This window comes from Antennarius striatus, chromosome 5 (assembly GCF_040054535.1).
Source record: "Antennarius striatus isolate MH-2024 chromosome 5, ASM4005453v1, whole genome shotgun sequence".
In the NCBI taxonomy this organism is placed as follows: Eukaryota; Metazoa; Chordata; class Actinopteri; order Lophiiformes; family Antennariidae; genus Antennarius; species Antennarius striatus.
This window is the reverse complement of record NC_090780.1, coordinates 20,806,992-20,822,020: the sequence shown is the minus strand read 5'-3', so window position 1 is coordinate 20,822,020 and position 15,029 is coordinate 20,806,992. Positions and strand designations below refer to the sequence as shown.

Genomic DNA, 15,029 nt, shown 5'->3' with positions numbered 1-15,029 from the left:
AGGCAATATGGTCCATCGTCTGATGATACTAATACCATAATAAGGGGTCAAAAATTTGTCTCATTCTCAAAAATATAATTGAATTTACATTAAGAAAAGTAGATCAATCCCATTTTGTCCATTCTTTATTTCCTGCATTTGATCTCGCATTAGAGGTTTGTGAAATCTTTCTACTTTGACTATTTACGTGTTTAAGTAAGTGATGTAGTCATGTTAACGGCAAAAACAGCATCAAAAACCATCAGCCATACAAACTTAACTAATTACGCTCACATTACACACTTTTCTTTGGACTGGAAGCATGTTAAACTGGCTTATCCAAATGAATAATTGAGCAAAAAAAGAAAAAAAAATACCCCTGAGATTGCACTGAAACGTTAGGCAGCAGAACACACTCGGTGTTTGCTTGCCTTGCATTTCCAAAAAAAAAAGAAAAAAGAGAAGCATTCCACTGTTTGAATTACGACCATTCTTTGATGCCACTCTAAACTCTCGACAAATGTGTTTGTACATCTGGCACTTCACTGGTCCCCTCATTTAAAACCGTTTTCTTTTCTCACCATTAAAACTATTTTACATTCAAATTTTGCCATTCATCACATTTCCAGCGTCAGCAGTGGGAAAAGCACAACTCAGAGCTTTTTATGCTTTTACCACTTGATGATTCAACTCAGCTGAATTCCATTTAAAAGTCAATGCTATTATTTTCAAGATGTTTTAGCATTCAACTAGCTAAACATGTCATGCTGTAAATCTACAACATAAAAAAATTTGTTCTCCAGTGTATAATCCAGTGCTACGTTATATAATAACTGATTGCTTATAATCACCCATCAGGCAGAGTGAGTGTTTTATTTTCACACAAATTGCCAGTAATTCACGACTTTCCAGACTGATTGATCCGACATTTTTGTCTTCCTGGGAGCGGAGCGGGGGCCGTCAGTGGGTTTCTGCAGAGTTGTGCAATGGGCAGTGTTGATTCACTATACAGAGCTGCATGTTGAATCACATCTTGGGAGCCTAGAGCACAATATAAACATACACGTTTACTAGGCTAATACAACACATCTTCAGGCTGTGGCCATAGTTCTTGTGTCGCATTTTGGGATGGATATATGATTGCTCTCTGCAGAAGAGCCCTATTACCACAAAATGTTAATGCCCCGTGTCATTGCACTTCCATTCAGTCAGTTTAGTACAATAATTAATCAAAATAAACATACAGTGCTTGACAATAAGGCTTTTATAGTCTGCACTAATCAGACAACTCATTAGGCAGTAATGAGCCGACTCTGCCTGCACTTGTCGTGTTTGGTGCAAGTTTGGCGCTTTGGGAGAAGTGTGTCTGCGTGTGTGCATTAGTGTGTGTGCGCGCGTGTGTGTGCGTGTCAACACACAGATACACATCCACCACCCGGCACTCCTGTTGTCCCATTCCAATTATGGCAGCATCTCACCCGGGAAGAAGCCCACTTACCCAGCATTCACTTTATGAATAATTGATTGTTTGTGCTAGTGTTATATTTGTAAATACACGTTTGTGCTCTGATTAATAGTTTTCTAGACATACTCATTTGTTCAATTTGATTAGACTCTTAAATGTATTATGTATTAGCTGAAAATGCTCTCTGGTAATTTTTCATCACGAGGGCAACAAGAAAATTTGACATTGGGACAGAAGAAATCAGATGTGCCCTGATAGCATAAAAGCAACCAAGTGACACTATTTTTCAACATGTTAATTCAAACTGTAAATATGTGAATTGAATGCATGTTAATGTGAAAATACCAGAAAATGCAGGTGAAGTTGGCCATATACTACTGCGGCCGTGTTCAGTGAGATAGAATAAAAGACCTAACTCTGAATGTCGTCGCTTTGCAAGACTTGAAAATATTTTCTTAATATCAATGATGAAGGAAATGAGCCACTCTGATTCCATTAGCAAATATTTCAGCAGCAACAGTTAGCTTTAAAAAGACACAGGTCAAGTGTTGGATGTGTTTGAAAGAAAGAAAACAAAAGATCCAGACGAAAATGCAGTACACATTCTATGTCCTTCTTCTGAATTCATAAGAGAGCAGAAATGACACCAGACACATGAGATCATCTCGGTGGCAGATTCTCTATGCACCTATTTCAGTTCTGCTGATTTATTTTTCTCTAAACCTGGATTGCTGGCATTTTTCATATAAATGAATGCCAATTATATTTAATCCTACACCCATGGCGGTTATAGCTCTCTTACATTTCACTGTATAACTGTCTCTGTCTCAGGCTGCGGTGACTTTCCCACGCTGGCCCACCAACGGTGATGCGATTTGCATCAACCCGCAGAAAATGTTTTGCCAAAGCAGCTGAAATGGGGAAAGGGAGTGGGCTGCAGCACTGGTGGGTGGGTAAAATATAACTTTTGATGCTATAAAACCTGGGGTATTTATTTATCTTTAAACAACTTTTGGAAGTTTTAAGCTGTAGTGATATATCCCAATGATCTAAAACACCACTTACAGTAAGATTCTGGATCCTTTTTATCAGTTAGCTGTTTAAACATGCAATCTTTGACTGGTAGTCTTCTTGGCAAAGCAGTACCTGTCATGGAACAAAACAAACTAGACCTACAACACCAGATATCAATTGGTATTTTTTACCTGTATCTTGGTTTTTAAAGTAAGGACAACAAACATACATTTCTGTTCACTGGTTAATGGTCTTTTTTTTTTTCTTTTTTCCATGACGGATGCATGGATGGTCTTTTTCAAAGCAGGTGTTCCAGTTCTCAAGTAGGCAAAAGCTATCAGGTCTGTGCTTCTCAAGCAGTAGAATGTCAAAATGCTGTATTACAACCGCGGCTCACCCCCTCAGGTGCTGCAGGTTAGCCTGTGTGATTACCCCTGGGCCACGGACTTCCAGAACAGGGTGTGCTGGCTGCATTTCTCAAGTGCTGCAGTTTGTGCATGTGTGTGTGTGTGTGTTGGTGTGTGTCCACACAGAAATCTTTGCTGCTGTGCCAGTTCCATCTTTAAACCACCATTAAACATTGGCATGCAGATTATTTTGTGATCTATTTATGGAAGAGAGCCACCTGCATGGCAGAGAAGGAATAAGCGTGCGTTTTGAACGTCAAAAGGAGTTGCCTCGCGGCTGCACATTAACCCTGTATGAGCTACGCTTCTCACGCAGGCATCGCGGCTGCTCAAATGAAATGCGTGAGAGTCAGTGAGGCACACCTGCATCACAACAGTCCTCGGGATGGTGTTGCTGTCAGGTTGGGAAAAGTTTAAACCGGTGATTTTTTTTTGCTTTTCACAGCAGTTACATCAACATTGTGTTATGGTAGCCGGCCTGGAAAGATCTGAGTCGAATCAAAGCAGATAAACAAACACGTGACTAAGGTACATACTGAAAGATGGGGTTTTCACATCTTTGCTGCAAATGTCTGATTAAAATTAAATCAGGTACCAAAGTGTATTCCAGAATTTTTGTGTTGTGGGCTGTGGTTGTTTTGGCTGCAGCAGTAGCGCAGTGCTATTGTTGAAAACCTTAAAAACTGTTACAAAGAGTTGGTGGATGAATGCCCAGCAACTCACTGGGCATGTGTGTGTGTGTGTGCGTGTTTGTGTGTTTGAAAGAGAGAGAGAGAGAGAGAGAGAGGGTCTCACTTACGAAACTGACAGATATTTTGCATCACTGGTGTGTATACACGTGTTTGCGACTATGCGACTGCGTATGGGAGTGTGTATGCCAACATGTGTTGCCATGCTCCTCGGGAGTGCTCGCAGGCCAACTGAAGAGAGAAGGAAAAGCAGCACTGCTCTGCACCATATGCCAAATATGAGCATGCCTGCCAATTTGTGGGGGAGACTGGCAAGTGCTAGCAAGGCTGAATTCTTGACAGAGAGTAATGAATAATTTAACATGTGCAGAGAGAAGTTCTGTTGGGATAGAGTGGAGTGCCTTTACACATAGAAAGAAGGAACGGAGACAGTCGACCTGTCTCCAAGCAAAGCTCTCATTTAGATACTGATATGCTGGCGTTTTGTAAACAAGTCGAACAATTTGCAGGGATTTTAAGAGGAATTTGACTGGATTTAGTGCGAAGAAGAAAAAAAAAGCACATTCGTGTTTGATGGTAACCAAAGAGGACGGATGGTGTCGACACTCCCACACCTTTTACGCTGCAGTCATACAATAAATCTGCATACAGAAAAATCAGAGCAGCAATATTAATTTAGTGAGAACATCTATCCACTGAATGGTTTTTAGAGTTAAATCGTAAAACCGCAGCAGACGTGTCAACTAAAATCAATCATGGGCAAGAGGAAGGAAATCTTCAAAGACCTCACTCCAGTTTATCAACCCAAGACACTGATAGCTAATGATGATTTGATGAAATGCTAAAAATATTTAGTCATAGAAGTAAAGTTATTCATTCTAATTTCCAACATAGAGAAGAGTACACAAAATATACCTTGTCTAACCAAGTTTTGAAATTATAAGGGTCAAAATATGTTGGCTGATCTACCTTTAGGCCTAAAATAAAGACTTTTTTTACATTTGCTGATTGGTACTTCGCTGATGGAAATGCAACTCTACGAAAAAATGTAGGTTTTGTCGTAAATGAAATGTTATGGCATTGCCAAATATCACTGTACATGTGGCGTTAGAATAAAAGTCACTGGGCCAAAAATTCATCCTCTGTGGACCATGAAATTAATAACAAGTTCATGAACATTTTTCTTTTATATCAAAACTTCTCCTCAACATGTATTTGTTGGTATCTTCACCATGATTGAATTCATATAAAAATAAGATGTCCTGCAACCCAAAGTGTGGAGAACAAGAGTTCTCGATCAAAATTGGTGTGTTTCGGTGAACTTTAAAGCTTCACAGGTTAAATGTGTAAACAAGAAACTCGTAAATTACTGATAGAGAATTTCTCTGCTTAAATTTCACAAAAGCGCTGCTGAAGGACAGGAGAAGGGCAGGTGAACAGGAGATAAACATCAAGAGCCTCCGTGGCTGCTTCCCTTCACCTATATGCGGTGCCAAGGTCTAAACTAATACCGACCTCACTGACGTGCATAAGTGTGTGTGACGTGCATAAATAATATCCTGTAAGTCTCCCGTGTTTCACTGAGTGAACACTATAGAGCAATATAGACATCACAACCAGCGCTTGAGGATGATGATGAATCCCACTGCTTCAGGCAGTGACAAGACATATAAGAGAGAAAACAAACTCTATTCTGGTTGACTGGTGCTGCTTTAATAATGGACAGAAACAAATGTGAACGACTTTGCAATCATGACAGCAAATTTTCTCCAAAAGCAGCCCCGTGTTCTGTATACGCCACCGTCCTGCTATTACCTGTGACGTTCCATTAATCCTCCGAAATTGATTTGTTTGGCTCTCTTGTTTAACTTTGACTTTAACATTGCATTGCCATCTTTACTCAAACCTATTAGGTCCTAATCATCTCCTCTCTTCTTTCTCTTTTATCTCCCTCTCCCCGTTTCCCTCGGCGACAGACACCACCCTGTCCAGCGAGCGTGGTGAGTACTGCAGCCGCACACTCTTTTGACTTAAAGGCATCTTTTGCACGGATTCTCCCAGCAGCCCCGGCTTGGATGTTTGTGTTGTTCTCAGATGTTCACTCTCAAAGGAGGAGCCACAAACATAATTTGCATCACCAGGAAGTTCTATTCCTCTGAACCACATTGCACGTCATGCCAAACGAGGAAGAAAACATTGAGCAAAGGCAATTACAAAAGCAGCATCCATGTTCCCATGCGGCCAATCAGAAATGTGAATTTAGCACATTTTCCCTGCATGTGTTTTTCTCCTACATACTTAGTCAATTTACCCCCTTTTGACTCCAGTAGTATTCAATTAGGAGCCAATAAGGAGTATCCTTTACCAGCTTTAGTGGAACACATCCCAGTGTAGTATAAATAGAAAGCAGAAGAACTCCCCCATTGAGACTGCATCTCTTTTCATTTCCAGTAAATTTAACTCCCCTCTGATGAACTTTTATTAATGGCTTCCTGTGCGGAAAGGAGCACTTTAATCGTTTTGTCTAACAGGAGCAAAAACAGTCCTAGTCTTATTTATATCCTGGGTTTATCGAACACGTGTGTTTGGTTTGCCCTGTGAGTCGTCTGAAGGCATCTGTGTCAACCACTCTTCTTCTGCAGCATCGCTCTCTGCGCCTATAAATGTTCCCACTGGACGTGACATTATCAGGGTTTCAGCGTGGCACAAAGACAGAGAGGGATCTTGCTGAACTCGCTCTCTGCTCCATGAAGAATGATGCTTTGGGGCAAAATTGTCAAGCTAACTTAGTGCGGTGGCACCACACGGTGTAGACAAAACAGCACACGCTGTGTGTCTGGTCTCTGAAACCTCAGAGTGGTGAGAGGGAAGCCAACAGTGAAGTTGTGGTAAAGATGAAGCACTTGGAGTTTATTTTTTGCGCGCCTGGTTAACCCTTGTTCGCTGTCGGAGGAGACAACGATATGCGACGCAGAGAAGCTGGTGTGATGATTTTTTTATGACCGAGCTGGAACAACAGTGTGGCTTTTCCTTTTAATTGAGTTAGGCTCAGACGAAAAAACAGGAGATAAAAACTCCCATTAGGTGATGTTTTGTTTTGTTTTTGTATTCCTCATGGGTATTGACTGATTTTGTCCTCATCTTCGCCTTTCTTGACCATCCCTCTGCTCTACCATTAAAAACACACATGGGTTCAGTCCGCTCCCACACCTCCTGTCCTTTTCTGTACTGCTGAGTAGTCAAATAATGTGAATGATGTTCAACCATGAAAGGCAAGGAAAGAAGAGTGAAGGGAAGAATGGATTAAAAAGCAGATGAGAGAATGGGAGGAGGCAGTATTAGGACAAGGTGCCCTTGGTCCCTTGTGCCAGCAATCGGCGCTTCAGTTGACGTCACGTACCAGAGCGTACACCCTTCACTCATGGTTTCATCTATCTACATGTGTGTTTTTGGATAAACCTCATGTGTGAAACCCAACATATTTAAGCTCCCTCCTTGTGTGACAAGCTCCACTGTGGCACCTCCACAGTGACGCTGTGTGTTTGGAGTCGTCTGATAGGCCTCCTCGCTGTGAAGTGGCTGGCGGCGCGTCCTCTCCTCACTTAATTGGCTGTACCTGAGGCAGGAGGGCAAGTTGTAATTGCGATAAGAGAAAATGCTGTGCTTGGCTGCTTTTAGGGGCCTTTATCTATAGTCTCCGAATTGATTATGGTTTTTCTGCCAGCCGCGCAAATTGTTCAGCCCCATCAACTGTGCAGGAAACCACCTTAACTCTATACTGGCCAAGTGCACAACTGCTAACTATAAACCAAATGGTGCATGTATAGCTGATTAGGTTAGAGCACGGTATTCAATTCCAGCCTCGGACAGTTTTTTGTTCCTTTATTTGTTGCTAAATTGAACAAGAAGTCTGCAGGAATAAAAAAAAAAAGTAAAGCATAATTTTATGTCAGTAGTTGAGATGATTGATATACCTTTATGTTAAAATGTTAAATTGCTCCCATGCTTCTCTGCATGGAACCTGTGAGCAGAGGAAATCAGCTAGCTGGGCTTTATCAAAATTAATATATTCATTTTAAAAATGCTATGTCTTATTTTAAGAGAAATTATGCATAATTTATTAAGTCAGATTTGTTTGTGAAGCAGAACCTAAATAGCTGTTTGCCATTTCTTCTAGCATTTAGGCAAAGGAAACTATTTGAGGTTTTGTTTTCACCTCATGTGCAACAAGGAAAGAACTATACGGTAATCCCTCGCACATTTGCGCATCAACGCGCGCGGCGGGTTCATAAACATTTAAATTACCATAAATAATAAAATAAATAGTTTGCCGCTATATCGCTATATGGTACTTTCTAAAATGCTTCTACCGCTCACTAGTGATCATAGATCCAGTAACACCCGTGCACCAGATGTACCCACTGTAATGCTAGCTCTATGTACCACCTTTCTCTCTATGTCTTTCTCTGGTTTCAAGCAGTGGATGGGCCTGAAAGAGCAGCTAATGGGCTGTGAAATATCTCAGAAGTTAGAGCCACAATGGAAGCTAATGTCTCAAAGAGACAACACAAGCGGCGAACGACCCTGACAGTGAAAAGAGATGAAAACGAGGAGGGGGGAACAACCCCAGTTTCCTCTGATGTGTCAGCGAGGCCATTTCTGTCAGCCTAATTGTAGTGAAGCTTTTCTAGTGCCCTTGGTGAAATAACATAATTGCCTTCTGGAATGGACCGGACTGTACTGTTGGCTGCGATCTGTGCGGCTTTCTTTTTTCGTGTAACACAAAATCCCGAACGCAGCGCAACAGTGCTGTGACATCTGCTATTTCAATCTTTCTAGCTGCTGAGCACAGCGCTTAGTAGGGAAGATTCAAGGCTCAGAGATATTGACAGGGTGAAATAGTACAGCTGGCAATTTCAGTTAGATAAGTTGATTCATCTGCATGGAACCTGAAGGCTCTTGCTTCGCGTCGATTGAAGGATGGAGTTTCACAGCGGGGTTTATTTATGGTTATTTCATTTTGTTTTTATTCTAAGCAGAATCTTGTTCATAATCTCAGCATTTATGTTTCGTAACACAAAGGTGATGATGTTTAAAAAAAAAAAAAGGCCTATGCAGAGATGCAACCATTAAAAGCATTTGCCAAGAAAAAGCTAGGTGGAATGAAATTTTTGATCATTTGCAAGCAATTTTCTCTAAAATGTGGTGAAGCGTGCGACCTCTCTGCTCCTCTTCCCCCCTCAGTACCAATTAAAGCTGTTTTTCTGCAGCCAATCTTGAGCTGATGAAGACAGCCTCTAAGAGCTCTTGAAATTGCACAAGACCTGTACAGCAGATGGTTTATGCAAGAGTAAGAGCAAAGAGAGAAAGCGGCAAAAAGGAGGAAACAAACAAGCATTAAGATGAGATTCTGTCTCCAGTGAGGAGCTCCTATTTCCTGTCCAATTTATGACTTGCCTTTTCCACATTTTCCAACTTTTCCTCAAGAATACTGTCAAACCTGCAGACAGCCAGGAGGGAGAAAAAAAAACAACCCGAAAACTTGTTCTGACGAGAATCTTTGCAAACCATATTCCAAAAACTGTTGAGACAACAACCAGAAAAACTATGGTTGGGCTTGTTTGATCTCACGGCTTTGACCAGCTCTCCGAGCGTAATGGAAACTTTTTTTTTTTTTTTTGGCTACAAAGGCTAAGTCAAGGCTCAGAGGACGGCACCTAATGAATACAAGTCCAACTTTCCAATGGGGATTCCACCATGTTTCTAAAAGATTAGGCTTGATCAGTATTTTTCTTGAGAAGAAAAAACTCTGTCTGTGATGCAGACGAGAGTTGCTGGAACCAGTTGCGGTTCAGATTATTATTTCAAAAATAATAATGTAATAACCTGTGATAATAAAATAATAACCTGTAATTCATAATCCAACCACCTGTTTGTTCTGTGCATTTTCCCATCTCCCTTTAATTGTGCCTGTTGAAGCTGAAGAGGTCCATGCTGGGGACTTTCATCAAGAAGTGTCATGATAATCAGCATCGTCTCTATTGCCAAGGCCCCCGTTTGCATCTCCCTCGGTCTCATCCCAACCGTTGTTGTATTCTTGACCAATTAGTTCACACTTCATTTTAACACCCAGGATGAGACTAATGAAGCCACATTTCCTGGAGTTAATTATGCCAACATTATATGTTACTATGAAGAACAAGAAATAGCAACGTGCACTTTAGCACCCCCCTACCCCCCCTCCCCGCCCTCTAGGGAGAACTTTTTGCCATACACCTCTGCTTCCATTCGTTTATCTTCCTCCCTGTTTCAAGGCGCAGTCTTTCCCTACCCCCAACATTGAGGTGGGATTATACCTAGGAGCGTTAAGGGACTGTGAAACATCCAACAAATCCCTACACAAATTTGAGTATAGAAACCATTATTAGAGCCAATTGTGGTTGCCTGCTACCAACAGTTAAATTACAATGTCTCTCAAACAGGAAGATGAGCAGTTTTTATTACTCCCATTTCCCCTCCTTGGCAGAGCAGCGCGCTGGAGCGATGCAGCTTTGGAACTGTGTCATTCTTCAAGATCTGTGGTGGAATTATAATGTACTGCAGAACTGACATTCGCATGAGGCCTGGCCCCTCAAAGAGGCGTGCTCATGATTGGCACCCGGGCGTGCATAAAGAGCATTAAGTTTCTACATTTTGAGAAGAAGGAAAAAAAGAAAAGAAAAAGTGTGCTGTTTCTCCACATATTTCACCTCAGATGCTCAACTTCTCAAAGGCGCTGAAAATACTCGTATGCTTTCATGTGAAGTATGCCGAGGCTATTTCTGTGGCTGACTTTTAACTCATCCATGTGGTGCTTTTCCCCGTCAAACGGGTATTTCAGCAGCAGCGATTTGCCTGTCAATCAAGACGACTTCTCAGCGTTTCTTAGACACACAGACGAACATGCATGCTGCATTTGCGTCGGTGCGCATGTATACATGCCTTATGATAGAACACTAATCTGTAACTTCTATTAGATTACTGCTTGAGCTAAGTTCATGTGGCACATGTCAACATCTGAGCTGACAAAACCTGCTGAGTTTCTGTTCCCTTGACATTTATTCTAATGACACGTCTCTCTGTTACCAAATTACTTTAATCATCACGTTTAAACTCTCCCCCACCCATTTCTTTAGTGCTGCTATTTTTAAGGGTATATTTTGTACACATGCTCCCACAGTCTTAGTTAGTGTTTTTCCTTTAACAAGGCAACACTGGTGTCTAATGTCTTTCGCACCTGAAAGCAGAAACATCCTTTATGATAGGTGAAACCCAAATGATGTAGTTCTGTGAAGTTGTTAAATTCCTCCTTTACTCCTCTTTTTTTCATTGTTGAAGCTTCTCTGAACAGAATGATACTAGAAAGAATATTTCACATTCATTATTTGAACATGTAAAAGTTTCTTTGTGAACAGAGAATTTAATTTTAAGAAAACAGTCCATCAAGCCTGATTTGTAAAAATCCCAAATAATCTGACAATGAGATGATCCTGGTCAAATTCCAAAGTGTGAATTGCAAACTTGAAACCTTCATTTGCACAAAAAAAAAAAAAAAAAAAAGTTTAATCAGTACTCAGTTTGAATGAGTGAGGAGAATTTAACGTAATTGTAAGTATCAGAAACACACTGTTAGTTGAAGCCTGTAGTTATACATTTCTTTAAATTTGATAGGAGGGAATCTTTAACAATGAATCATTATTATCAATGTTTTAAACTGAAGCGGGAATATAAAATTATACTCCCGATTAAATAATAGTAAAAATAAATGTATTGTTCCATTCAATAAAATGCTACTGGGATTTTTTTCTTTACCTCTGCTAAGCAGATTTTCACTTATGTCTATTGGTCAGGCGGTCAGTGGGTGGGTTAGGCTGTTACGAATCCAGTAAACTTAAACTATGGTTAATTTTGATTAAGTCTCCATTGATTTAAAGGGAGTTCTAGGTTGTTAGCAGAGGATTGGGCTCTACTCTACTCTACTTTAATATCACAGTTTTGTATACCTAGATCAGCTGGTTATATTATTTTTTCATAATAAAACAAAAGTCGCTTTTTATCTTGCGGGCTTAGATACTTAAATAAATCCACAATTTCTGTGTAATTCGATGCAACTGAACAGTTAAACAGTAAAACTATCCTCCCTGGAAAATAAAAATTAAACAAGTGGTTTCTGTGATGTGTGAAGAAAAGGATTTTTGTCACCTGTGACAAAACCTAATTTTCCTCTGCTCCCTTGTTACAGAGTCATCAGAACACTTTTAATGGTAACATTTTCTCCTTCATTATCAAAACCAGCACATCTGCCATTCTTGAGTGAGTTGGGCACACGGAGCAGCATATGGTCTTTTGACATTTTATAAATAGAAGAATTAAAGTAATCTGTCATGAGGGATTCTCAGAGGTCTACGCAGTCATTTTTTAAAATCACGCTTCATCTGACTGCCTGTCGAGGTGCACCTTGTCTATGTCAAATTCTGTTAGCGATTTCCTGCATTTTCCACCATGACTTTGACAATTTTGAGTGTTTTTGCAGTTCAGCTGTGGTTTGTATGTAAATAGAGCAATTAAATGATATTTAAAGTTGCCATTTTCCTGACATGCAAATGCACTCACTCCACAGCTCTGTGGATGGACGTGTCCATTGGTTCACTACAAAATCTCAAAACATTTTATTAAAACGATGGACTTTTTAAGTCTTTTGCTAAACTTCTGTTATCAGTTTGTTGGTTAGATTGGCAGCATGATGACATAAAAACTATTGACCAGATTTCAATAAAAGTTGGGGGAGGATCTTGGGACACTAAACACCCTGTTTATTGTCAGTGCCGGTCGAGACAAATGGCATAAATATATATAAATAAATATGCATTGTGTCGCATTATCTTCTGTTTCTGAAGGGATACTGAATGGATGAAACATTGTGCAGGATTGCATTGATCCAGGAGGACGACCCTAAAAATAGCAGTCAACATATGCTGGTGTAGATTGTGTTGCAAATTAGGCAGCCTAATTAGTTGCTGCTTTATGTTCTGTTTTATTATTTTTTAATTTTTTATTAATCTACACACATGCTAGAAACAATACATGAAAAGAAAACAGACAAAACGCATCAGTAGTAACATATTGCCACCATTAGTCTTATAAAGCAGCCGTTGTTGTGACCCAAAAGAATTCGGTCGTTGTTCTATCCTCATTCTTTGTCGTTGTTTTCACGCCCCCATCGTATCAATGCCCCAATTCATTTTGAATTGATTGAACTGTTCCGCACCAGCGGAATTTTTCATCTGAGGGCCTGAGGAGAGAGACACTATATTGCTGGCTCAACCTTTTCAAACAGTACCTGTACAAACTGTTTTTCTTCACCCCACTCTTCCAGCTCCATCACTCTAACTCTCACCCACTCTGTAGATTAGCTCTGCACTGCGCGGGTGGAAGAATGAGGCCAGCTACAATCAAACATTAATCAACCGCTGTTTTATAAGACAGAGGGAGCGCCTGCGCTCCCTGGATCCCCCCCCCCCCCCCCTTCTTGCCCTTAGCCTGCCCTTCCACCGAATGTTAATGCGACTGCCATTACTCATTTATAAGCTGCCCAATGCTCGCTGCCCACAGCCTGGTGTCCAGGCCTGGGCTGGCACGGCGGTCACACTGTGGGGCACAAGGTGGCAGACTCAGGCCTATTCTTCTTTCAAAAGAAGTCTACCTGCAGGAAAAAGAAAAAAGATGGCAACTATAAATACACTGTCATATTTGCAGTAAGTGAGAAACAATGCAGTAAGAAAACAACAGTGTCATCAAAACTGAGAGGATTACTCAGATCGGATGCAAGCTTTCTGATTTTTATTCAGGAAATTGGGAATACATTATGATGTATTCAGATTCGGTCGGTCGTAATTGGACATAAATCTGACAAAAATTACCCCCATGGTGAGACTCAGTACCTCGATATGTGCAGAGAGGCAGCTTTTGAAGAGATGGGGCTAAGTGTTTCTTCTTGGTATCCAGTACCCAGAGCACAGCGGGAGTCGTTCTTATTCTTAGTAGGGGCATCAATAAAGAAGCAAGTCTGCATGAGGTGAGACACAGACACCTTCTCCTGACAGCAAGTGTGTGAAGAGTTACCATCAGTGTCATGCTGCATTGCAGGCATTAATAGAAAGATGTATGAGCTTTGCGTGCATACGCGCCTGTACCTGCTGCACGTGTGTGAAGACGCTTGACATAAATAGTGAAGAATAGAATAAAAAGGAGGGGAAGGTGACGATTCATTGCATTTGTCAGCACCCCCCACACCCCCTCGCTCGCTGCAGTGGGAACGAAGGTGTTGCTTAGTGTGAAGTGGTTGATGATCAGAATCACACAGATTGTCACGCAATCCTGCCCCCCCCCCCCCAATGAATTTGCTCTTTTTTGCCTCACCTTTCCCCCCTCCCCCATTGTCGCTACGGCTCCGGCAGAATTGAGTGGATACAGTCCAGTGAAGCTTTCAATGTTTCCATGCATGTTTAATGCTAGTACTAGAATTACCACTCTCCAGCACATGTCAGCGTTTTTTTTGGTGTTACTGTTACTGCCTTGCTTGTTTCATACAAATTGGTTCCCTCTCAAACATAACGGGGTGCTTTGAACAGTGTTTTTTTTCCCCTCGCAGAATACTTTAAATATAATCGACTCAGCCTATAACTGTCGTGGTTTCACACGAGGAACGGGTGGCCAAATAGAGATTCATGTTTATTTTAAGAAAACTTGCCCAAGGAGGGTGTCTTCTCCTTCATCTCTCTTACCTTAAGAGTGCCTCGTATATTTGTGGCCTTCCGGGGGAATCTCAGCATGCGGCAGAAGCAGAAAGTGCGTAGCCTGTGGCAAAAAGGGTAGATACTTCTGCCGGTGTTACACAGCAACACATACAAACATACTTTACTGGAATGAGAGCGCTAATCCCCTAAGAGATTAAAAAAGACTTCCGCCGCTGTCTGATCCCGCTGTCCTGCTGCGGCGTTCATTTGGTGCCTGGCGGCGAGAGACAGGTTGAGTTTACGCTTCTGCAGATTGTGTCCTTGACCGAAGCGAAGACGTGACTTAAGCCAGGCCCCCATGCTGATCCAGAAAGTTCCCTATTAGAAATCAATGCCCGTTTGACGCCCCTTCCATTCAGAGACTCTTTGTGTTGTGTCTTTCACTGCGGAGAAGAAAGATGGGCAGAGAATGAGAGAGAGTGAGTGCCTGTGGCATACCATCACACCGCCCTGAACCCTGGGGTTTCCACATGGGAAACCAGGCATTAATGGTAGATTAGCTATCTGCTCTTCATTATAGGGAAGAAACCTTTGTTACACCCTAATGCATTGAAGTGGAGTAAAGGCTCATTGATTATGTCTGTTTTTATTGTGTTTGCATGTATTTACTTTCTGTGTCAAGATGCAAGTGGATCTCTGC

At 41.3% G+C, this 15,029-nt stretch overlaps 1 protein-coding gene across 1 annotated transcript in view; it reads left to right on the top strand.

Moving 5' to 3' along the window:
* cdh4 (cadherin 4, type 1, R-cadherin (retinal)) overlaps positions 1 to 15,029 on the top strand; it is a 171,966-nt gene that overhangs the window by 68,248 nt on the left and 88,689 nt on the right. Inside the window, exon 3 of the mRNA XM_068316285.1 lies at positions 5,531 to 5,554. Coding sequence (XP_068172386.1) covers positions 5,531 to 5,554 — 24 coding nt within the window. The remainder of the gene's footprint in view (positions 1 to 5,530; positions 5,555 to 15,029) is intronic.